Source organism: Myxocyprinus asiaticus, chromosome 16 (genome assembly GCF_019703515.2).
Source record: "Myxocyprinus asiaticus isolate MX2 ecotype Aquarium Trade chromosome 16, UBuf_Myxa_2, whole genome shotgun sequence".
Taxonomy (NCBI): domain Eukaryota; kingdom Metazoa; phylum Chordata; class Actinopteri; order Cypriniformes; family Catostomidae; genus Myxocyprinus; species Myxocyprinus asiaticus.
In genome coordinates this window covers 23,467,054-23,492,325 of record NC_059359.1, presented here as the reverse complement: position 1 = coordinate 23,492,325, position 25,272 = coordinate 23,467,054, and the positions used below count along the sequence as shown (strand labels likewise).

The window sequence follows — 25,272 nt, the reverse complement described above, 5'->3', positions numbered from 1 at the left end:
GCTGAATCTCTTTCACCTCACTGGCCAAATTGAGTCCCAGGCTTGCGGCCTGCTGCTCAGGGTCTTCAGCTTGAGCACATAAGTGTCTTTTAATGTCACCAGAGCCCGAGGATTTTTAATTCTTTGACATATTGTCTTCATAGAACTGTTATGGAACAGGGTGTATGGACTCTCACTGGATTATGACACAAAAAGTATCAAAACTAGCAAAGTGTTCAGAGCCACCGTTCATGCGTCTGAAACTTGCATGGCGACACGCGACTCCCAATTAAAAACTCTTTAATTGCTTATTCATGACAATCAATCTGTGATTAGATTGCAACTGCAGTGATCCCAGTTAACACTTTACCCTGTGGACATTTAGTAAGGACAGCAAAAGTTACCTATCCTTTTGCTCTCCATTGCTTATCATGGTCATTAGAGATGAGTCTGTTGGATTCACTTGTGATAGCTCTGCCCTTGTTAAATTGTCCACTCCCATCTTGTATGTGCATTCTGGGAGGGGTGGAGGCTCTGGGTCTGAAGAATCAATGAGGCAGTCATTGAGTTTAATGACAGGCAAGGTCAATGTTTCCATGTTCCTGTGATCTGGGAGGTGAGATCCTGCCTCCAAGTTTACCTGACTGGAGTGACAGGATTTAGAGGATGGGGAAGAACACTGTAGGGTGGGAATTTCCACTCCTTCTTCCAAGCAGTGAATGTTAAGTTCAGACAAGTTCAATGTATGTGTGTTTGTATTTGTTTCTATCTGTGAGAACTGTTTTGAGTTATTATTCCCATGTCTCTGAGTTTGTATCAGTGGCAGGATCTCCTGGTTGACTTGATCTTGACCTCCTTCTCGCTCTTCTTCCTGCTCTTGACATTGTTCTCGGCCACGATTCTCATACAGAATTGTATTGGCACAAATAAAGATGAAAAGCCCCACCCCCATGATGACAGGACCAATCAGTTTCAGTTTCTCTGAAGCGGTTCGCCCTGTTGATGCATGATGTGGTGTTTGTCGGCGCGGCTGACTGTTCCAATAGCCTCCCACAGCAACGCCGATTCCTACTAATAGCAAAACACCAGCAAATAGCAAACAAGCCCCTGGTGCAGATTGTAGACGCAGTCTACCAATCACAGGGCCTGCATCCTTCCTAGGGTGGGGAGTCTCTGACTCTGGGACTGTTACAGAGACTTTTTCTGTGGGAGCAGCCACCTCAGACATTATCCTAGTAAAATGAAGCAAAGAAGGTCAAAAATAGTCATTTGTATAGGCCTACTGTTCTACCTCAAGGCCAAAACTCACATACATGTTCATGCGTAATTTGAACAAGAATACTACTTTAAGTCCAAAAAACAATCACCCCGAAAAGGTCCAAAATACTTGAAGAAGATATAAATATTACAAATTGTAGAACTGTAAAAGTATGGAAGAGGGGGAACGGGTTATGTGAGAGAAAGAGGAAGTAACTAAGATAAGGACTAGATAATAAATTATAGATATACTTGGTAATTCTCATATCCTCTAGACACAAAAGTTACAGTTAATATTTAAACATTCTAATCTGACAGAGAATATGTAAATTAATTGTTTTATAATTTCTGTAAACTTCATGTTTCAAGACTTTCAGGTTTATATTATTTAAAATAACTTGAGGGAAATGTGTATTATTGTGTGTAATGTGTGTCTTTTGTATTACGCCATGGCATTTGTTTTATATTTTCATTAACACTTTACAATAAGGTTCCATTTGTTAACATTAGTTACCAACATTAGTTAAAGGGATAGTTCACCCAAAAATGAAAATTCTCTCATCATTTACTCACCTTCATGCCATCCCAGATGTGTATGACTTTCTTTCATTGGCTGAATACAAATGAAGATTTTTAGAAGAATATCTCAGCTTTGTACTTCCACACAATGCATGTGAATGGTGGCCAGAACTTTGAAGCTGTAAAAAGCATATAAAGGCAGCATAAAAGTAACCCATACAACTCCAGTGGTTATTTTTCTAAAAATCTTCACTTATGTTCAGTAGAAGAAACAAAGTCATAGACATTTGAGATAGTATGAGGGTGAGTAAATGATGAGAGAATTTTCATTTTGGGGTAAACTATACCTTTAAAATGAATTAACAATGAGCAATACTTTAACTGCGTTTATTAATCGTGGTTAATGTTAATTTCAACATATAGTAGAGACCCACTTTATATTAGGTGTCTTTAACAACTATGTACTTAAGCATTTGAAACAATGCACTTATTATGTACATATGTGTTGTTGAATTGTTCTTACATTTAAAGTACCTGCATTTAATTTAATCTGTAGTTACACTGTTAACCTTACCCCTAACCCTAAACCTAACCCTACCCCAACCCTTACCCTAAACCCTAACTCTAATCTAAACCCTAACGCTACCCCTAAACTTACTCTTACCTCAACCTCAGTAGCAGCAAATGTGAATTTTGTGAGAATTTTAAATACATTGTATTGTATGTATTTTAATGTTAGTACATAGTAGTTAAAGACACCTAATATAAAGTGAGACCATCAGAAGTTGTATACGTTAACATTATTTAATGCACTATGAACTAATATGAACTAACAATGAACAATTGTAACTTTATTAACTAGCATTAGCAAAGATTAATTAATGCTGTTTATTAATTGCTAGTTCATGATACCTGATGCATTAAATAATGTTAATGAATGGAACCTTATTGTACAGTTACCACATTTTCAAATCTGACATTTCCTAACTTATTTATGAATATAGGCTAAAGATTGAACTTGGCTGATCCATGAAAAGAAGAATTGTCATTTTAAAGGACAATTCCGAGAGAAGTTACATGTGTTGAGTTGTTGCATACAATACATGTGTTATAGTAATCCAGGCAGTTTCTCAGAAGCCCTTATTTGTGGGGAAGACAACTAATCCTTGGATAATCCTTATTTTATAAGTACTTTGTTCTAATATCACACAGGTTTACGGCAAATATAGACTGATATTTCATCACGGCTCAATAAGGCAATACCATCTATACTTTACCTTTACTCAGAAATTTTTTTTTAATAATAATAATAGTAATAATAAATAATAATAATAATAATTGGCAACACTTACTCCAACTAATACTATGTTACTACAGCATACAATAATAATTAAAAAAATTCCACCTTTTTAGCCATTGTTCAGAAAATAAGGCTAGTTTAATATGCTGAGCTACCACACTGTAAATAAATGTAAACATGGCAAACACATGTTGTAAACAGGAAAACATTATCTGGATGTACAACCACTGACATAAATGCATTCAGACAGAAAAGCATTCAGAATGTACAATTTCTGTAGCAAATGTGTTATAGAAATCATCAGGAGCCACTTTAATATCTGAGGTCTAAACGTAGAGCATATTGTCAGGCAGGACATCCCAACAACCCCAGCCTAAACCATAAAACTATAACCATTGTTGTACTCGTTTTAATACCTAACTATATGGGCGTGACTTTTAAAATGACGAAATCAAGCGCATTACGCAAGCGCACATAGCGTGAGCATCTTGAGTTGCAGGTCAATTCTTTTAGACATTAATATTCTATACATCAGCACCCAGTCAGCTTGTAAACTCACCTCAGTTGCTTCTCCTCCACCAGAGCCACATGATTTGTAACGGTCCCTTATAACGCCGTTAATAACATGAGAGCGCGCATTTTACATCATGTCTTCACACTGAGATGAAGAAACTGATTCACGCGCTTTAATATGTCATTCTTCAATCGCACGCGTGTATCATGCACGCGGGAGGAGGCGCATTTTTCTTAAACCGGCCAGTGACGTGGTTGTAAGTGAGCTACTGTGGTTAGAGGGTCATGGGAACATTTGTGCAGACCCATTGGGTTCCACGTTGGGCAGAATAACCTATTCTTAGAGTCTCGTGGGATTCAGGTCCATTTCAAGTCCCCCCCACCCCCACACACAGAGATTGTGAATCATGTTTTATTCGTTTAGTTTAGAAGAAAGATGCAATGAAAGTGAATGGTGACTGATGCAAAATTCTGAAGTAGACTGATAAAGGTTTGGAACACATGATGGTGAGTAAATGATGACAGAATTGACACTTTCTGGGTAAACTCTTTAAACTTAAGATGTCAACAAAATATAATCCTTTTTGGTGCTGACAAAAACACAAAAGGCAATCAACTTTACCTTATTGAGTGCTGAAAAACAGTTATGAAATAGTATCATGGCAGATTCTGGTGGTTATTCAGAGAAAGATTAACTTCCATTAGTATGCACATGTGTAATAAAGAATAATGAAAGCAATTCTGTTGGAAATCCTTATTTATTCTCCTCCCACAATCAAACATTCATTCATTTGGGACTAGATTAAAAAAAAAAATAATAAAAAAAAAGGGAAACAATCTAACACATAATGAGTCTGCTTAGAGAGACCACGATCTAATCTACAAACACACACACACAACCAAAAAAAAAAAAAAAAAATCAAAACTTGATATAATCTTGCCTTATCCCTCACAATTTTCTTAAAGGAATATTCCGGGTTCAATACAAGTTAAGCTCAATCAACAGCATTTGTGGCATAATGTTGATTACCACAAAAAAATTAATTGGACTTGTCCCTCCTTTTCTTAAAAAAAAAAAAAAAAACCTCCAAAAAGGCACTTAAAATGGAAGTGAATGGGACCAATCCATAAACATTAAAATACTCACTATTTCAAAAGTATAGCTAAACAATATGCATGTTAACATGATTTTTATGTGATAAAATCACTAACTAATCTTTTCTGTGTGAAGTTATAGCCAATTTTACAACTTTGTTAACATGACGTTGTAATGTCAACAAACCCTAAAATGACTGTAAAAACGACGATATAACAACTTTACAGCTCAAATAATGCATGAGGTTTAACAGAAGAATTAATGCAAGTGCTTTTATAAAATTATAAGCTTTAAATTTCTGCTTTTAAACCCTCCAAAAATCAGCCCCATTCACTTCCATTGTAAGTGCCTCACTATAACCTCGACTGTTGCTTTTTTTTTAAAGAAAAGGATGGACAAGTCGAAATTAGTTTTTGTGGTAATCAACATTATGCTACAAATGCTGTCAATTGAGCTTTACTTGTATTGAACCCGGAATATTCCTTTAATCACACCGTTGTGATGAGGACCCAAAATTTATCTTAATTTTGCAAGCATATTAAGTCAACTGTAGCCTGCAAAAATGCCTTGGTCCTTGTCTGCAGACCATACTCTATATTTATTTAAAATTGCAGGCAGTTTGTATGACCATCTTTAAGTATCACCAGCTTCCATGCATTTTTCTCCAGTATCCAGTGACCCCATCAGAGCATATTTATATGGATCAACCTGCATACGCATGTTATGTATTTTAACAGCATTGAAAAGCACTGCAAATCCAAACCAGTACATGAAAAAGGAATGGTTTGCGGAGACCGAGTAAGATGCTGCTTTAAAATCAGGAACAGTACATTTCAGCGTCATTAGCAACATCAAGTATAATGCCCATAGCAAATGCTAATGAACAAAAAGCATTTGTTTGGTGACTGACAAGGCTGAAAACTCAGAACAATATAATGCTAGTGCTTATTTCAGGTATGATTGTAACAAGGTAAAATGTCAGGATCTCTGAAGCTTAAATACACACACACTTACACATTTATTCCCAAATCCATTTCAATTCACTATACACTTACATCAATGTACAACTTTTCAAATGCATTTTTAAAGAACATGCATTTCATGAAGTAAATAAACTGATACAATCAATTCCAGATTTGCCCAGAGCAAAAATTCCCTGACATTAGATTCAAGCACACATTTATACAATATTTCTCACACACTCTGCTTGCAAAATTCTCAATCACACACGCACACACACATGCGCACACACATAATCCCACTGCCCTCTAGTGGTCTCAAACAGGCTAATTTTGATTATTCTGGATAAGGGTCAGTATGTGTTCAATTACAAACAATGGTCGTTTTGCATTTTTTCTTATCACTTTTTACATTTCAAGTAAAAGCTCAACTATTGTGGCTTTTGTTCGTGCTTCCAACACCAAACACAATTACCCATTTCAGTAACCATAAATATTAACAATGAAAGAATCCAGTTTAAGAATTTTAAGGTGCCTCAGTATGGTGTACTCTCCCCTCCCAGAGTCTAATATGAATCAGATTATCTATTTACAAAGAAAATTAGCACACCTATTTAAGAGCAAGAGCAGAGATGAGCATTGCAGTGGAAATGTTTTGAAAGTCCTTTAGGATTTACTACAGTTAGCATAAGATAAAAAACTCTGAATCAGCCTTAAAGATCTGTGATTTTTATGATCACTTAGAGTCTGCACAACTGTCTGATTTTTCCATCAATCAAATTATCATTCAACCAATGATTGGAGTCTTGTTAATGTGTTCTTTTAGTAAGATGAGGGCTGGATTCATTGGTGGGGGCATGAAGAATTTTCGAATACGCCAATTGAATGAGCAGCGGTTGCTATGAGGTCTTTGCCTGTGTCCAGTTTGATAGGAAGCGAGTCTATTCTTCATCTGCACTCTTAAGCATGAGGATACAATTGTAGATTTTGAGAGCGGGGCCAAGCTTGATGCTCAGTATCTTCACAATGTCTGTTTGGGTAAGAAGCAGGAAGGCCTCGCCATCAATTTGCTGCAGGAAAAAAGGAACGATTTTTTTTTTCTTTATATATTACAAATAATCACTTACTCATATATTGTGCAAAGTGGTCTCTCCAGTGCTCTACACAGATTATCACCTAGTTATCAAGAAAAATGTGAACGTTTAATTTACCTCCTTCCTGAAGGTGGCAGCGTGCTCCCTACAGCCAGGCAACCCTCTCACAAAACTTGCAACCTGATACAACAGCACAAAAGAGGAGAGACACGATCAGTGAACTTTTCCAGTTCAGGATTATGGAACATACTGTACATTGGTGTATGTGTGTGTGTGTGTGTGTGTGTGTGTGTGTGTTTGTGTGTGTGTGTGTGTGTTACCTCCTCTGTGCTCCACTTGGCCACTCTCTTGGCAGTGAGGCCTAAGGCTTCAGGTAGCAGTTTGCCATGCTTTTCCCAGCACAGTTGAAACTTTGGTGGTTCCCATCCACAGAACACAGATTCATGTAGCAACTGCTGCAGAGAATCTACAACAAAAGACCATTATAATGCAGATCTATAAATAAAGGCAGAGGCAAATGTAAATAGCGATAACTGCTATTTACACTAAGTGTAAATAGCAACAAAAAATATCTTCTTTTCACTGAGTGCAAATAGTGTTAGATGCTATTTGCACCCCTAAATAAATACTAACATCCAGTATAGTGGAATCACTGCAGTGTGTTTATATTGTTTAGTCACAGACACCTTACACCAAACCCTAAACCTAACCAAATCAAACCTCTCTCTAAATTCCCGATCTACACCGTGACCAAATCTCTGCGAGAAAATCAACCTTTATACTCATTTTTATGTATTATTATAAGTAGTATTAAAGGAAATATTAAGAGTGGAGACTGGGACAAAAGACGGATTAGAACCCGGGTCGTCCGCACGAAAAAAGTGCAACCACACCACCACGACCCACTATACCATTGCAGCGACATTAGGGGGCGCAGTTTGTTTTAAAGGGGACCTATTATGCAAAATTCACTTTTACATGGTGTTTGAACATAAATGTGAGTTGGCAGTGTGTGTACACAACCACCCTACAATGTTAAAAGTCCACCCACTCCTCTTTCTTATATTTCTTTTAATCTAAAACAGTGTCTCAAAGTGATTGGTTTTCGTTTCTGCTCTAACGTGACGGACTCCACCCTATTATCATAGATCGTCTCCTGAATGATCTACACACAATCTGCCATTTTTTTCCATGCTGGAGCAGCTACGGTGAGAAGAATAATGTCTCAGCTTCGTAAGTGTCATAAGTGTTCTGTTGTTGGCTGTAAACGTGAACATAAGAGTCTTTATGTACTCCCGGCATCAGAGCCACTGAAGACGCAGTGGACAAGTTTTGTTTTTGAAGCAAATGTGCCCCAAAACATACCAAAATTTGTGTATGTTTGTGCAAATCATTTTACACCGGACTGCTTTGTGAATGAGGGTCAATATAAAGCAGGATTTTCAAAAATTTGATTCTCATGCATGTATTCACGGAGAACAGAGCTATGTCGTTATTTTTCATTTTTAACCCGAAAACATTTACTGTCAGTTACCATTGTCTCTGATTGTATTCACGGAGACCAGAGCTATGTCGTTATTTTTACGCTTACTGTCTGTATAATTCATAACCGCACCTTTATTATGCACAATGATTGTCTTTTTGAAAACTATGTACGTTTTTTGTGAACATAAGAGAGTTGTACTAAAAGTGGTTCTGATTTGTTGTTGCTGTAGTATCCGAAGTATGAGCTGTAAATACACAGCCCTCTTCCGGAAAGAGGGCGGGAGCAGCAGCTCATTTGCATTTAAAGAGACACACACGAAAGCAGCGTGTTTTTGATTCCACCCAACAAGAAGCATTTACAACATGGTATAATAAATGATCCGTGGGGTATTTTGAGCTGAAACTTCACAGACACATTCTGGGGATACCCGAGACTTATACTACATCTTGTAAAAAGGGCAATAAAAGGTCTCCTTTAAATTTCTTTGTTTCCACCAGACTATTGGAGTGCAAATAGCCGCACTTTGTGGCAGGTGCTGTTTACACCTAGTGCAAATAGTCACTTATAAATAGAGCAATTAAATGATGGCAAAAGAGAAGACACAAAATTGCTGAAATTAAATGAACACAATATTTACTCATTATTTGTTTTTTATCAATATATTTACTCAAAATTGCTACGTCTTGCACACAGTGTGCATGACGTAAATGTCATCATCAGCACAGTCTGCGCAGCCCAGTTTTTCATAGATATTCGAAAAATGTCTGTGTCTGTCTCTCTTATCTGTGCATATGCATGGAGTTCACTGTAGTAAAGAGCATGCATCGAACACATCAGTATGCGCTCACGGTCAAAAGAGTATACTTTAAAAGGCTAGATCACTCAACAGGCAGACAAACAAAGCATACCTTAGCTTTTACATGGGTGATATACCACTTCTGTTGATTGACAGATAATAATCTCAAAATGATCAAATATTCGTCTGGTTAATTGGCCTGGCAGATATTTTGGTCTATCACTATACATTAATCAAGTGATGCTTTGAAGACATTCTCATATGTACAATATTCTCAGAGGGCACATTAAACATATAAACAAAAGTCAAAATATCACAGATCTATGAAACTGAATTAGAAAAATCGAAACTGAAAGAGATCTCTACCTTTCCCGTCACCTTCCTGCTTCACCTGAGATGGTTTAGAACATCTGGGTGCAGTGCCAGATCTAAAGTATGGGGAGTAATGAGAAAAAGAATGAGGAGCGAGTATATGCGTGTTGTGTTTTTGAGAGAGAAGTGATCATTTGTATAACTGCTGATGCTTACACACTCTGCTAATGCACTGACCGAGCTTGTGGAGAGGTGTCTGTGGTGGTGTCAGGGGGTTCTGGGGTGCTGGTGCTGGGTGTGGTAGGGTTTGTCTGAGTTAGTGTTTCAGCACGGCGGTGACGTGGTGGTCCACTAAGTGTGACCGGTCTCTCCCCGCTGAGTCTGTCTGGCACTAGCCCATCCTTATTCAAATTCAGATCTGAGTATGGACAACTCACCGCCCTGACAAGAGAGAAAGAGACTGGCTTGCACTTGGCATGCAGAATGAGTCTTATTTGTTAAAGCACGTGCATAACTAACGTGTAATGTGTCCCATAGCGAGGTCCTCTAATGTGTCCAACACCGTTGCATCCTGGGGTAGGGCACCCTTGCCCTGGTGGGACTGGAGAATCTCTGGGTCCTGATAAGGTATTATAATAAAGCAACTTTAGTGGTCCGTATTAAAGAGAACTGAGCAGAATATGAATCTGTAAGACCAGTGGGGTGCTATGTGCCAAAACGGTCAGTGATTTTTCCATGTAAGACATTTTCTTGGATCAACATTTTTTGATGGTCCTGGAACATTGCTGTAAAAGAAACATAGTCCTAGCCCTATTCCTACCTCTAACCTTAACCAAGCCCCTTACCCTAACATTAACCCTACCTAACCCTAAAATCTGACTGGTTGATAGGAATGTGGTTCCAAACAAGGTTGCTGATCCAGGAATATGTTGTACTTGGCAAAATCACTGTCACCGTGCAGTAATACTATATATATGTATCTATGTGTGTAGGAGGGTGTGTTACCATTGGGGTGCTGTAAAGGATGACCTGTCTTCTGACACCAGCCCACTGGGTGCAGCTCTGGACTATCAGCATCTAGCCAATAATCATACTCATCACTCCATCCATCAAAATGGATCTATATAAAAACACACACAAAGTTAGCGAACATGGTTCATGGTTTTCATGGTTGTTCATCATATTAGATGAAAAGTTAAACAGCTGACATATTGATTATATTTTAGAGATTTGTTTGTGTAAACCTTGATTCTGTGGTCTTCTGTGTCAGAGATCGTGGCTACACGGATGAGCATGAAATTCCGTCTGTCCACCGCCTCCAACTTCATGCCGGTTTGGAAACCATGCGGTGGTCTCTGGAGAAGGCAAGAGATCAGCGGATGTTAAGAATAAATATAGGAAAATTAAATACAGGACAATAATAAAAACCTGATGTTGAAAAAAAAAAAACCATGTTATAGTTTATGCTGGTGTTGGTGAATTTTTGTTTACCTTTAAATTGCCCAAAACTTCAGACTAGATCAATGAATATTCTATTCTATGCTGTGTAATGCAGATTGTATCACTGTATTTCAAGGTTGTGACAACACTTTTGCATGATTCAAACTTCTAGGACATTTAAAGTACGTTACCAACTATAAAGGATATCCATTATCTTAAATACACTTCTTGAGGTTCAGTGGGGCAATCCATCCTCACCTGTTTGAAGGCTCTGGCTGGTGCAGCCTGGGTTCCTGTTTCTTCAAGGTACTTTACCCAAGAGAAAGTCTTTGGGTGCTTATACTCTAAGAGAAAGAGACATGACCAAATTTTAAATAACCTTAATATAACTTGTCATGTTCACTGGAGTTGGAAAAAGTGTAAGAAAAATAAAAAATAGAAAACTCTAAATCACTTAATAAAGCTAAATCTAAACATAATCTAAATGATACTCTCATCACAGGTGTGAACATTACATTAAAAGAAAGTCTCACCTGCAGGTGTGGTCAGCGTTAACCCTACCTCCTCACAGTACCCTACAGGGTGAATGTATGGACTGCTGGCGTCACACCTGAGAACAATTACAGATTTACACCCACACACAATGATGGGGAAATTTAAAGGGATAGTTCACCCAAAAATGTGTATTCCCAGATGTGTATCCCAGATGTGTATGACTTTCTTTCTTCTGCAGAACACAAACGAAGATTTTTAGAAGAATATCTCAGCTCTGTAGGTCCATACAATGCAAGTGAATGGTGAACAGAACTTTGAAGATCCAAAAAGCATATAAAGGCAGCATAAAAGTTATCAATAAGACCAAAATTTAAGTCCTTTTTTCCTATAAATTCCCCTCCCTTCCCAGCTGAATGTACTATAAATCTTCACTTTCATATTTACTTTCACATTCTTCTTCATTTGTTTTTGACAAATCACATTCTTTGTGCATATTGCTACCTACTGGGCAGTGAGGAAAATGTATTGTCAAAAAGGACTTAAATATTTATCTTTTTCTCACCCACACCTATCATATCGCTTCAGAAGACATGGATTTAACCACTGGAGTCATGCTGATTAATTTTATGCTGCCTTTATTTGCTTTTTGGAGCTTCAAAGTTCTAGTCACCATTCACTTGCACTGTACGGCCCTTCGTTTGTGTTCAGCAGAACAAAGAGAGTCACAGACATCTGGGATGGCTTGGGGTGAGTAAATGATGAGAGAATTTTCCTTTTTGGGTGGACTATCCCATTAAATAAACACAAAGACACACTCTTCTCCTTACTATCTTACCAGTAATCATACGTATCATCCCAGTTGTCAAAGTGGATGAGAAGCCGGTTGTCGACAGCAGCAGCAATGGTTGCAACACATATAAGTGATGGGTTCTTCCTGTCTACTGCTTCTAGTTTCATCCCAGCACGGAATCCTGATGGCGTGACTGACTAAATATGACATTTAACAAATGGTCAAGGATGACAACATGATCTCAAGAAAACAAAACGTTCTCTTATTCTCTTTCACACCAGCAGTGTGCATTTAAGATGGCTTACTGTATTAAGACTTTTGAAGAGATGTTTGGGGGCCAGTTGACCCCTACAGTTCTTTACATACGTGTTCCAGTTAAACTCGCCATCTCTGCAGCCTATTGTCAAACACATAAATGACAATTAGAAGGCCACCTCTGACACACTATTTTTCAAACTGAATAATGAAGAATTTTTAATACATACAACAACATCTATTTATAGTACACATCTATTAGGTTACAGAGCACAAAAGTAGAGCTCTGTACAAGGGGTGTTTTGCATCTAATATTGCATTCTAGACACAGGTCTAATTTTCTCTGTTGCTCCTTTTAAGTACATTAAGTACCTTTTGGCAGCAATAGCTTAAGGCCAGTTTTCTCACACCAGCCCGGCGGCTTCACATCCCATGAATCAGCATTTACCCAGAAGTCATAGCACTCAGGGTAACCATCAAAGTGAAGCCGAATCCTATAACCTTGCACCTAGAATACAAGTCAAATATCTATCCATTTCAATACTACAATACGCACACATAAAAAGACTTGTTTAAATTGATCAACTCTAGGTTACCTCTGCAACAGTCAAAACACAGAAGAGAGAAGGGTGACAAGGGTCCAATCCCTCCAGCTTCATGCCAACTTTAAATCCATTTCTGCTCTGAGGAAACGACTGGTGCTGTAGTACACGCACACAAACATGGAGTTACTGGATTTCATAGATTTCATGGTTAACATTTTTAATTTTCTTTGAAATAACTGTTTCTGTATCACTTGCTCAATATCAACTAGCATGGGAGGTAACCTTAAATCTAAGTGACATTCTGCTGCTTGATTCGCAAAACAGCATTTCAGGCATCATAAATTAGATCAATGACCTGAGAGCTAAGGATGAGTGGCAAACAAACCATCCTTAACATGAGGACGATTCCATGTTAATTCATATCGATTTGATACAGAAACACAAGAAATATACACTATCTCACCTCTTTGAAAAGTTTTAAGGGAGCAGAAATTGCTCTCTCATCCTCCAGATAAGCTGACCAACTCCATGTTTTCTTCTTAGCAGGAGGTGCTGTCACTATGGAAACAGCATCACAAAAAGGCACTTTATATGGCTTCTTAAAAAAGGCATTCATTACATGACAAAAAAAAAAAAAAAAAAAACATAACTAATAACACATGGGATGGGATTAATTGCAGTCGAAAACTGGGCATATTGATTTTATCAAAAACAACACAAAGCATGCAATACTGTCCAGCCACAATTTGTGTTACCTATGTGCATGTGTGTGAACAGGTTTTGCTATACTTGTAAGGGCCATAATGGGGTTTAGGTGTAGGGTTAGAAAATAGAAAATATAATTAGCCTGATATGAAATTAATGCAAGTCTACAGGCCAGTTGACACTGCTCCGACAAACGTCTAGAATGTTCATAAACATAACCGTTGTGTTCACATGGATACATCAAACACCAACAAACTTACATAGTATTTGCATCTTTTGTGACTTTGAAGAAGATGCCTAACAAGGAAGAGGTTGTGAATGATGCCAAACATGCACAATTTAATATATACCATGAGCCAAAACATTATGACCACCTGCCTAATATGCTGTTGGTCCTCCGCGTGCAGCCAAAACAGCAGCGACACGCCGAGGCATGAACTCTACAAGAGTCCTGAAGGCATCCTGTGGTATCTGGCATCAAGACATTAGCAGCAGATCCTTCAAGTACTGTTGTTGCGAGGTGGAGCCTTCGTGGATCGGGCTTGTTGGTCCAGCACATCCCACAGATGCTCAATCTGATTGAGATCTGGGGAATTTGTAGGCCAGGGCAACACCTTGAACTCTTCGTTATCTTCCTCAAACTATTCTCGAACAATGTGTGCAGTATGGCAGGGTGCATTATCCTGCTGAAAGAGGCCACTGCCATCAGGGAATACCATTGCCATGAAGGGGTGTACCTGGTCTGCAACAATGTTTAGGTAGGTGACACGTGTAAAATTGACGTCCACATGAATGGCCGGACCCAAGATTTCCCAGCAGAACATTGCCCAGAGCATCACATCCCCTCCACCGGCTTGTCATCTTCCCACAGTGCATCCTGGTGCCATCATTTCCCCAGGTGAATGGTGCACACGTACACAGTCATCTACGTGATGTAAAATAAAATGGGACTCATCGGACCAGGCAACCTTCTTCCACTGCTCCAAGGTCCAGTTCCGATGCTCACGTGCCCATTGTAGGTGCTTTCGAAGGTGGACAGTGGTCATCATTGGCACTCTGACCGGTCTGCGTCTATGCAGCCCCATACAGAGCAGGGAGCAATGCACTGTGTGTTGTGACCACTCCCGTAACCATCATTAAAATATACTGTGACTTGAGCCACAGTAGACCTTCTGCTGATTCGGACCTGATGGGATAGCCTTCGTTGCCCTCATGCATCAATGAGCCTTGGGCACCCAACACCCTGTCGCCGGTTTGTGGTTTGTCCACTGTCCTATAATCACTGTTGTTAGGTACTCACCACTACTGACTGGGAACACCCCACAAGCCAAGCCGTTTCAGAGATGCTCTGTCCCTGTCATCTGGCCATAACAACTTGTCAAAGTCGCTCAGGACTTTAATCCTGCCCATTTCTCCTGCATTCAACACGTTGACTACGAGAACTGATTGTTCGCTTAACATCTAATCTACCCAGACCTTAACATGTGGCCTTGGTCTTGGACTCAAGATGGCGCAGAGTATGGCTGCTGCGTTGTGAGCTCCGACACAACATTGTAGTGTTTTGTTTGTTTTGTTTACAATTCTTATGTTTTTTGTCTTGGATGTTGTCTGCCTTATTGTCTACGACAGACAAACACTTTTGGACATTGGTTCTGCAATTACACACCATAAACCGGACTTCAAATTCCTCAATGACAACCCGCTGTTTACAAACACACCAGCAGAGCCCTTTGTCTGGGCTGCCCGGCCACAGAAAAGCAAAAGAAAAAGGGGAAACAGAGCCGGCGTTCTCATCAGAGTAAGGCATCGTGCAAATCGACCCCCGCTACCCAGTATTCTACTGGCAAATGTTCAGTCTCTGGACAACAAGCTCTGTGAGCTGAGAGCGCGAATCTCTTTCCAACGAGAGATGAGGGACTGCTGCATTATCTGCCTTACGGAAACTTGGATGTCTGCTGAGATTCCAGACTCAGCCATTGAACCCGCGGGGTTCTCCGTGCACCGAGCGGACAGAGCGAAAGACCTCTTAGGTAAAAGCAGAGGTGGTGGTGTATGTTTTATGATCAACAAATCCTGGTGTGATCAGAGGAACGTACATTCTATCAAGTCTTTCTGCTCTCCTGATCTGGAATTTCTCATGCTTCTATGTCGACCATTCTGGCTACCGAGGGAATTCACAGCAGTCATTATCACTGCTGTGTACATCCCGCCACAAGCTGACACAGACCGGGCACTCAAGGAACTGTATCGGATTATAAGCAAGCAGGAAATCGCGCACCCTGAGGCCGCGTTCATTGTGACCGGGGACTTTAATAAAGCCAGTTTCAAATCAGTCACACCAAAATACTACCAACACATTAGTTTTAACACACGAGGGGACCAGGTTTTGGACCATTTTGGACCATACTCTCCCTTCCGGGACGGCTACAAATCCCTCCCCCGCCCACCATTTGGCAAATCGGACCACTCTTCCATTCTGCTTCTGCCCGCTTACAGGCAGAAACTGAAACAGGAAGCACCCACCCTCAGAATGACCCAGTGCTGGTCGGACCAATCAGACTCTACGCTACAAGACTGTTTTGATCACACGGACTGGGAGATGTTCCGGTCCGCCTCTGATGACGACGTCGAGCTTTACGCTAATAGCGTAACGTGTTTCATCAGAAAGTGCATAGAGGACGTTGTTCTGACCAAAACAATATGGCTCTACCCGAACCAGAAACCTTGGATTAATAGCGATGTTCACGTGGCACTTGATGCGCAGACCTCCGCTTTTAATTCCGGGAACGCGGAGGAGCATAAACAAGCCAGTTATGCCCTCTGAAAACAGCAAAACGTCAGTACAGGAACAAGATTGAAGGACAGTTCAACACCACCAACTCTAGAAGCATGTGGCAGGGAATTAATATCATCACAGACTTTAAAGGGAATAAAAACTCCGCTGTGAACACCGCTGCCTCTCTCCCAGATGAGCTAAATACTTTTTATGCTCGTTTTGATGGAAATAACACCGCCCTCATGGAGAGAGCTCTTGCGGCCGAAGCTACAGCGGTTAGTTCAGTCTCCGTCTCTGTAGCAGATGTAACCCGATACTTCCGACGGGTGAATATCCGCAAAGCCGCGGGTCCAGACGGCATTCCAGGCCGCATCATCAGAGTGTGCGCAAACCAACTGGCTGGTGTTTTTACAGACATTTTTAACCTTTCCCTCTCTTTGTCTGTAGTCCCCACATGCTTTAAAACGTCCACCATTGTGCCTGTTCCAAAGCAATCCAAAATCACTTGCTTAAATGACTGGCATCCTGTTGCTCTGACCTCCATCATCAGCAAATGCTTTGAGAGACTAATCAGAGATTACATCTGCTATGTGCTGCCTCCATCACTAAACCCATTGCAGTTTGCTTACCGCAACAACTGCTCCACTGATGATGCCATTGCATCTACAATACACACTGCTCTCTCCCACCTGGAAAAAAGAACACTTATGTGAGAATGTTGTTTGTAGACTACAGCTCAGCATTCAACACCATAGTGCCCTCCAAACTTGATCAGAAACTCCGGGCTCTGGGTTTAAACAGCTCGCTGTGCAGCTGGATCCTGGACTTCCTGTCAAGCAGACGTCAGGTGGTTAGAATGGGCAGCAACATCTCCTCATCACTGACCCTCAACACTGGAGCCCCGCAGGGCTGTGTTCTCAGCCCACTCCTGTATTCCCTGTACACACATGACTGTGTGGCAACACACAGCTCCAATGCCATCAAGTTTGCTGATGATATGACGGTGGTAGGTCTGATCACTGACAATGATGAAACAGCCTACAGAGAGGAGGTGCACAATCTGACACACTGGTGTCAGGAGCACAACCTCTCCCTCAGCGTCAGTAAGACAAAGGAGCTTGTGGTGGACTTCAGGAGAAGAGATAGAGAACACAGTCCCATCACCATCAATGGAGCACCAGTGGAGAGAGTCAGCAGCTTCAAGTTCCTGGGTGTCCACATCACTGAGGAACTCACATGGTCCATTCACACTGAAGCCGTTGTGAAGAAGGCTCATCAGCGCCTCTTCTTCCTGAGACGGCTGAGGAAGTTTGGAATGAACCGCCACATCCCCACACGGTTCTACACCTGCACTGTAGAGAGCATCCTGACTGGCTGCATCTCCGCCTGGTACGGCAATAGCACCGCCCACAACCACAAAGCCCTGCAAAGGGTGGTGCGAACTGCCAGACACATCTTCGGAGGTGAGCTTCTCTCCCTCCAGGACATATATATACCAGGCGGTGTGTGAATAAAGCTCGGAGGATCATCAGAGACTCCAGCCACCCGGGCCATGGGCTGTTCTCACTGCTACCATCAGGCAGGCGGTATCGCAGCATCAGGACCGGCACCAGCCGACTTCATGACAGCTTCTTCCCCCAAGCAATCAGACTTTTGAACTCTTCATCTCCCACGATCAAAATACATCAGCACTGCACTTTACTACTCTTCTATCTCACACCGGACTGTCATAAATTATATTATATTATATTCTCTTTTAACAACACACTGGCAACTTACTATCAACCGACAGCCTGAATGTTAATACAGTACAATACAACCTACTATACATTTTATATATACTATATATACTTTTTTATTGTATAATGTGTATTCTATATTGTGTGTATTGTATACTGTACATTGTATATTATTATTTGTATATTGTGTTATGTGTAATTATGTGTATATTAGATTTTAAATTGTGTTGTGTTAATCTGATGTTTATTGTAAATTGGTATATGTCTCATCACTGTCACAACTACTATGTTGCTCGGAACTGCACCCAAGAATTTCACACACTATTGCACTTGTGTATATGGTTGTGTGACAATAAAAGTGATTTGATTTGATTTGTTAGGAGATAATCAATGTATTCGCTTCACCTGTGAGTGGTCATAATATTTTGGCTCATTGGTGTATAAATGTACACTTTAAGCTTGATTGATTAAATAAATATATTAAGCATGTACTCAGTGTGACATAAGTCTACAACTTCTATAAGTTCTGTCGATGTACAGCAATCTAGTGCTAAAAATACATTACACATGAGATTATGTCCATAAAATGTGGGAAAAGTTGATATTTTTTATTTTTGCAGATCTACACTGAGTTCAGTGTTTGCATTGCTTGTGTAAACTGACAATGTTTGAGAAATAGAGAATCTGCTTTTCGTGCAAGTGAGAAGAGCGCTTCAGCAGCAAATCTGTCTCCGTCCGCGTCTTGAATATAGCCTATTTGTATGTATATTTCCTCACAAGTCTCATCCACACAAACTACTGAAACAAGCTAACCAACAATAATATATCATTTTGTTTCCTTTATTTTTAAAGGAACGGAATGCTTTAACAAGTTTGCTACAAAAATTTGATTATTCGTGATTGACTGCATTTCTTCTGCTTTACCAATGAACTTTTCTATGAGCTGACAGGGACCCTAACCTCACTGCCATGGCAACGGTTTGCGATGAAGTCAGATTACATCAGAGTTTGTAGGAAAATCATACCAGACAGCTCAAACATTCCAAGACCCGACAAATACCGATTGAACGTTTAATCATTGAAAACAGATGCCAACGAATGCCAGGAAACTGTTGGATGTTGGTGTTTGTTGGCATTTGTTGAGGCAGTGTTAACTGGCCTCATGAAATGTCCTCACTAATATAGTGAAACAAACCTATGTTTGTGTGCTACATGGATATTACCTACCTAGTCTAGCAATTTTAGCTGCTCTTCTGCCCTTTGAAGATTTCATCTTCTCCTGGAAGTCCCAGAAACATTTTTATTTTTTTAAATGTCAGCGCAATTCAGTACATCCCACTTTAGTACAACCTGTTCAGAATGGATGCATGTTCCTTTGTATCAAAGAGTGTGAATGTGTATGTATGTTACCTCATCCTCTTCTATGTTGTCCTCCTCTTCATCTCCAGAATCCATAAACATCTTCTTCTTCTTTCTCACACGTTTCCCTAAACGCTCTACTTCAACTGCCTCAGCTGGGGTTGACCTGCACGTACCCACTCAAAATCTTAGAAATACACCTTAAACATGCAATGCCTGCAACTGGCTAATTTCTGTGAGCATCAATAAATACAAGTACCTGCCACTGGTAGGTTGCACACAAGGAGCGCTGCAAAATTTACCCTGTAGAAAAGATTCCTGTGAACCAGTGCGACCACAAGACCTGCAGTTTGCCACCTCAGTGCTGGGAGCAATTGCTGCATTAGACACTATGCTCATGCTTGGGCTTTCCTCCGGGCTTGGGCTCCTAGTGTTGTTTGCCTCTGCCTGCCTGTGGGGGTCAGTGGAAACTGGCAAAAGCAAGAGAAATTCAAAAACAAAAACGGTAAACAAGGCTGACCTATTTGGCAGGAATATGTGCATATTATAGGTACTAACCCACAGTATTTGTCTGATGATCTGTAGTTGATTGGGGCATTGCAGTCTGATTTGAAGGTTTGTTTTGTTCAGGGGAATGACTGTTGTTGGTGACTGCAGTTTGAGGTTGTAGGTTTGTAGACTCCGCCCCATTATCTTTAGGTTCTGCCTCTGTGACAATCTCCAGCGTGCCAAATTCGGTCATCCGAAACTGTAAAAATCAAACAAACTCCATATTTAGACACTATTTATTATATTAACTTTTTATTATATTCATATTTATTATATTACAATTATAATGTCAGCATTGTCTATGCAAATAACTTCTGCTGGGAGCTCAGATATATTAAGCATTTGTACCCGAATATCACTCCCAGGCAGTGTGGCTATGCCGTCCTTCCAGTCAAGAGCACTAATCATGTCAAAATCTGTTCCTGTGGCAGGGCCATCACTGGTAGATGTGTCTGCCATCTTTCCATGAGAGGGGGAAGACAAAAGAGATAAATATACTATTGCAACATGGAAAGATATCTTAAGTAAGCAACTTAAAGTGACAAGGATATTTTAAAAACGAAGACTGTCAACCAACATTTTTGTGTTCTCATCCTCTCTCTGTGTGTATGTAGGCCTATGTTTGGGAGAATTTACAAGTAACAACACATATTAAAAAGACAGTAAAAGTTAAAGTCTTAAGAAACAGAGATACACATGCTGTTTCAGACAATAAATAAAGGCAATAAAGAGTTGGATTGGATATACTAAGAAAGCAGCAGAAGATAAAAGATAGGAATAATGCTGCCTTCATGTGCTTCCCACTTCTGAAGTGGTAATTACGAGTATGTCGTGTTCACGTGCTTTGTTGTCGGAAAGAAAAGGAAACATGGACGATGCCAGGTTCATTCATACATATTTCTTGAGGAACTTTTATTTTGACACCATAATACATATCATTCAGTAAGCTTTCTCACGATAATGGAATTTTGGTCAAATACAAGCTATTATCACAGTATAAACATGCGTAGAATGGTTGCTGATATACATAAGCGAATTTGCCCAAAACAGCAAGCACTAACAATTAGCTGTATTTATGAACAAAACCTGTCATTCACTACAGAAACTGTACTCTCCTCCACCATGTTGAAAGTTTAGGACTCCTCCCATCTCGGAAACTCGGGTATCAAGATTAATAGTCACTGAATGACTTTAGGGGTCATTCATGTGCAACTTCCAAGTGGGAAACTCATATTTACGATAATTCAGATAGCACGTGAAGGCAGAATTAATAGCCATTTAAATTGCTTTCATGATTCAACATTCATGACTAGATTGATTAAAAAAAATAAATTAAAAAAAATAAATAAATCATTTAAAACTTTAAAGGAATATTCTGGGTTCAATACAAGTTAAGTGCAATCGACAGCATTTGTGGCATAATATTGATTACCACAAAAAAATAATTTGACTTGTCTCTCCTTTTCTTCAAAAAAATTAAGCACAAATCTGTGTTACAGTAAGACACTTAAAATGGAAGTGAATGGGGGCCAATTTTGGAGGGTTTAAAAGCAGAAATGTGAAGCTTTTAATTTCCTAAAACATTACTTTTCCTACATTTCTAACATTAGTTCTTCTGTTAAAACTTGTATTGGAGCTGTAAATTTGTTTAAATCATCTTTTTAACAGTCGTTTTAGGTGTTGTTCATCACCATGGCAACAAGTTGTTAAACTGGCTATAACTTTACACTGAAAAGGTTAGTTAGCGATTTTTTTTTTTTTTTTTTTTTGTGGTAATCAAAAATGCTGTGGACTGAGCTGAACTTGTATTGAACCCGGAATATTCCTTTAACAATTTATAATGGTGAGTCGCACGATATGCCTGTGATATAAGTAACTTCAGTTGCAAAACCTCGAATTGATCATTATAAACAGGCAGAATTTCAGCTGAAAATCAAATGACGTGATCATTTCCATATGTCAACAGATATACAACATACAATGCTCGACATGCATTGCTTTCACTAATAAAAAGAAAACTGTCATTTTTTATATTAAAAAAACGACGATCTTTGGTTCTATATGAACAAAGGTCGCCTCGAAAGCCATGTTTGACTGCGGCTTAAAAAAAAAAAAATACGACCGCAACTCGGATTTACGAAATACCTGCGCGTCACTTGTAGTTACACAGACAATTCCGCTAGAGGGCGACGGCTACTTGTAGTACGGATTGCATCCAGTACTTAAACGAGGACTAAAAGATGTATTTATACTTGTTTACGATATTAATTAATGCGGACTAGACATGTATATGGACTCTCGTTTACACAGTTGAACTACTTTGGAGGTTATTGATGAGGAAAAGCGAGGAAAATTAAAGTTATACGAACAAGTTCGGATTTTTCTTGTTTTTAAAGAATCTTGTTAAATCTGAGTTTTACAAGCGCACAGATAGTCGGGGTAATACGTTAAAAGACACATAATCAATACGAATTTGTTTTCAAAGAGGAAAGTGATCTTTTACGCACGTTGCCATGCGTATACTGGGAGTGATACTGTAATAACGTTCTTGACCTGTCGTTTATCATAAATAAAGATTTTCTCAAAATCTCATACTGTACAGTGACGGCACCCCACGCGCATCCCTCAAAATGATCGTCAGACGTATTGTTTGGATGTTCAACTAATGGCGTTATTTATTCTGCGCATAAATAAAGTGCAATACGCGAGCGCCCATTATTAGCATTCGTCAGACACACAAAATGGCGGAGGATAGCGAAGGGCCGCCGACACGTTTAAAGTTTGTAAATTATTACACTTCTCTGGTCTGGTTTACGTCGCTAGGGCCTTCAGGCATCACGGGAAGGACGAGTGAACAACTTGTTCTATTAAAACGTAATGTTTTCCCCTCCGTCAACAAACTCCTTACTTTCCCCTTGTCACGGAATGTCGTTAGCCCGACTGATAGCCTGGCTAGCTGTAACATTAGCAGGGCAGCCTACAATAAACCAAATCAACAGTTTCATGTGCTTATTACAAAGAAAAACATTCCCCGAGGCACTTGGAAGGGGTTGTCATTCATGTAAACATAACAACGCAGATACTCGGAGAAATAACAAATTGCATTTTTTAATTTCTTCTGCACAAACTTGTCACTTCTATTTATCTTTATGGTTTTTGAACGTCATTGAAAATAACCGTATTGGTTGAAAATTGTTAAACAAGGAATGCGCTCTGTGTTAGTATCATTGTTTACTGCGTGAGTGACGACACTAACGTAATATTTATTGATAAACGTGCAACTCACCTCGTTTCTCTCTTAACTCTTATTTAGAACTGGATGGAGCTGTTATTGCGCATGCGCGGGGTAATACGTCTCTGGCCAACTTCTATAGCCCTGATCAACTTCATCGCAACATACTGTCGATGGAGCGGTGCTCGAATCGGGGTTATTTAGCCCTTTGGTTCTCCTTGAGCAATATCAGTGTGATGCTTGTTGCACAAAAGCATTTGAAGGCCTTAATATTGCAGAGAAGGAAAACGGTTTTCATTCTCTTTACACTTTATACGAAATTTTAAACAAAAATGGCTTTATGCTTATGTTTAAACTGGGGCGCAGATGATTCCGTTTACAACAGTATTGCAAGTGCTTGCTCATTTAAACGTCCTGCATCTCTTCAGTTCAGAAACGGTAGTGGTGTTCCTCTGATTTGATTTCCTGTAACAATCACGTGTGCAGGTTGTACTCCGCAAATCTCTTTTAAATTGAATACTTTGGTGATATGCAATACATTAAAAAACTGACAGAGCGTCTTCATACAACAACAACGTCTCGAGCTTTAAACAGAATTCTAAAAGAGAACGTTCAAATGCATTGTTTTGGCGCGTTTGACAACCGCGTTGTGGTAAGAGCGAAGAAGAGTGGAGACTGCGACGCCATAAAAAATAAACACCACCAGATGCCGCTGTGTGCTTAGAAGTGTGCTATTTGATTTCATAAAGGTTACTTGCATACAATTCGGTGGTGTTATGATTTTGCAGAGTAGGTGCTTGTCAAAGTCAGACAACAAATCATTATTACAACTATAGAAACGACAATTAAAAGCTATATCCCGTAGTTTCATACATTCCAGTTGTCTATGAATGTAAACTGAGTGCTACTTCGCGACCCATATGCCATCTGTCTTGATTACAGCAGCAGGCCGGCTATACAGTATAGCGCGCGTGCAGAACCGTAAATTGAGTATGTAATATCTGCTTGATATATTATTTAAAAATGTTGACTAACATGACACATTTGTAATACATCATCTACACACAATTAAAGGTTCGCGCAGTAATTTTTTCCTCATTTAAAAAGTTGAACTCCTAAAGACATGAATTGTAATTTTGCTATATATGTAGGAAATCATGACCACTCACATTAAAATGAAAGCTCCAGTCATATCAGTAACCTTATAAAAGCTGTTTTATTCTACATGGAGAGGGTCTCCACATGGGGGCTGCCATTTTAGAATCACATGACCAGCTGAATCAATCAATCAAATAAAATCCCTTTATTGTCAGTCCAACCATATACACAAGTGCAACAGTGGGTGAAAGCCTTGGGCGTGGTTCCAAGCAACATAGCAGTATGACAATTACAATAAACATCTGATTTACACATAACACAGTTTACACATCTGTGTAATACTACTGAATACTGCTTGATTAATCTCAGTAACTGCCCTGTTATTTGAAATTTTTAGTCACTGATTAAAGTAACCATGGCTCACTGTGAATACTAAATTTCTAAAATTGCATCTGAAACTGAAAACTATTGATTTTAAATGATGCTGCATCCAAGCCGCTAGGTGTCAGTGTAAGTCCAAGATGACACAAACACAAAAGTTACTTAGTGCACCTTTAAACATAACATGCCATGTAGAACGATATTATCATACATTAGCTTAGAAAAATAGCAGAGGCTAAGTGTAGCTTTTTTTTTGCCATTTGTTTTGTTTATTTTATGTGGCCCAGTTCGATTATTAAACCCCAAAAAACTGAAATCTGTTTAAATAAATTAATAGTCTGTATGTGCTGCATGCTTCAGAGCGATCTGCTTTCTGTCATCTACTACACACACACACACAGCACACGATGCTCTTGACTGTGTTGCCAGTGAATGAGCAGCCGGCTTCACAAATTAATTTTGAAGCGCGTAGCACATGCAGATTATATATACATTTAATTAAATTGCAGCCTTTTGCGGTTTAATAATCACACTAGGATATATCACAATTTTAATTTGATTAATTGTACATTCAAACATTTATCAAATTCCGTGTTT

The 25,272-nt window shown here is 39.5% G+C and overlaps 1 protein-coding gene across 3 annotated transcripts; it reads right to left on the bottom strand.

Moving 5' to 3' along the window:
- Positions 1 to 4,636: 4,636 nt before the first annotated feature.
- On the bottom strand, positions 4,637 to 23,339 carry LOC127453716 (lethal(3)malignant brain tumor-like protein 4). 3 transcript variants are annotated; one of them, XM_051720333.1, is made up of 22 exons: positions 23,251 to 23,322; positions 20,542 to 20,580; positions 20,313 to 20,423; positions 19,974 to 20,163; positions 19,675 to 19,885; positions 19,467 to 19,581; positions 19,284 to 19,335; positions 13,300 to 13,394; positions 12,888 to 12,992; positions 12,664 to 12,799; positions 12,342 to 12,433; positions 12,082 to 12,233; positions 11,285 to 11,361; positions 11,010 to 11,095; positions 10,556 to 10,666; positions 10,317 to 10,431; positions 9,831 to 9,930; positions 9,549 to 9,752; positions 9,366 to 9,427; positions 7,038 to 7,183; positions 6,835 to 6,897; positions 4,637 to 6,693 (listed from the first exon to the last, which is right to left on the bottom strand). In XM_051720333.1, exons 3-22 carry the CDS (start codon positions 20,421 to 20,423, stop codon positions 6,565 to 6,567), a joined length of 2,352 nt encoding a protein of 783 aa, XP_051576293.1. In that variant the 5' UTR covers positions 20,542 to 20,580; positions 23,251 to 23,322; the 3' UTR covers positions 4,637 to 6,564. The 3 variants fall into 3 exon arrangements, with proteins under 3 accessions (XP_051576293.1, XP_051576294.1, XP_051576295.1); XM_051720334.1 differs by lacking the exon at positions 20,542 to 20,580 and having other exon boundaries at positions 23,251 to 23,339; XM_051720335.1 differs by lacking the exon at positions 23,251 to 23,322 and having other exon boundaries at positions 20,542 to 21,671.
- Between the last annotated feature and the right edge of the window lie 1,933 nt (positions 23,340 to 25,272).

Bases quoted from the DNA above. Each gene is read 5' to 3' on its own strand.
- LOC127453716 (XM_051720334.1), bottom strand. From the start codon at position 20,423: ATGGCAGACACATCTACCAGTGATGGCCCTGCCACAGGAACAGATTTT. The intron at 13,395-19,283 runs GTAGGTAATATC...CTGTTTCCATAG, and splicing joins AGCTAAAATTGCTAGACTAG to TGACAGCACCTCCTGCTAAG. The intron at 10,432-10,555 runs GTTTACACAAAC...GTTTTTATATAG, and splicing joins CAGAAGACCACAGAATCAAG to ATCCATTTTGATGGATGGAG.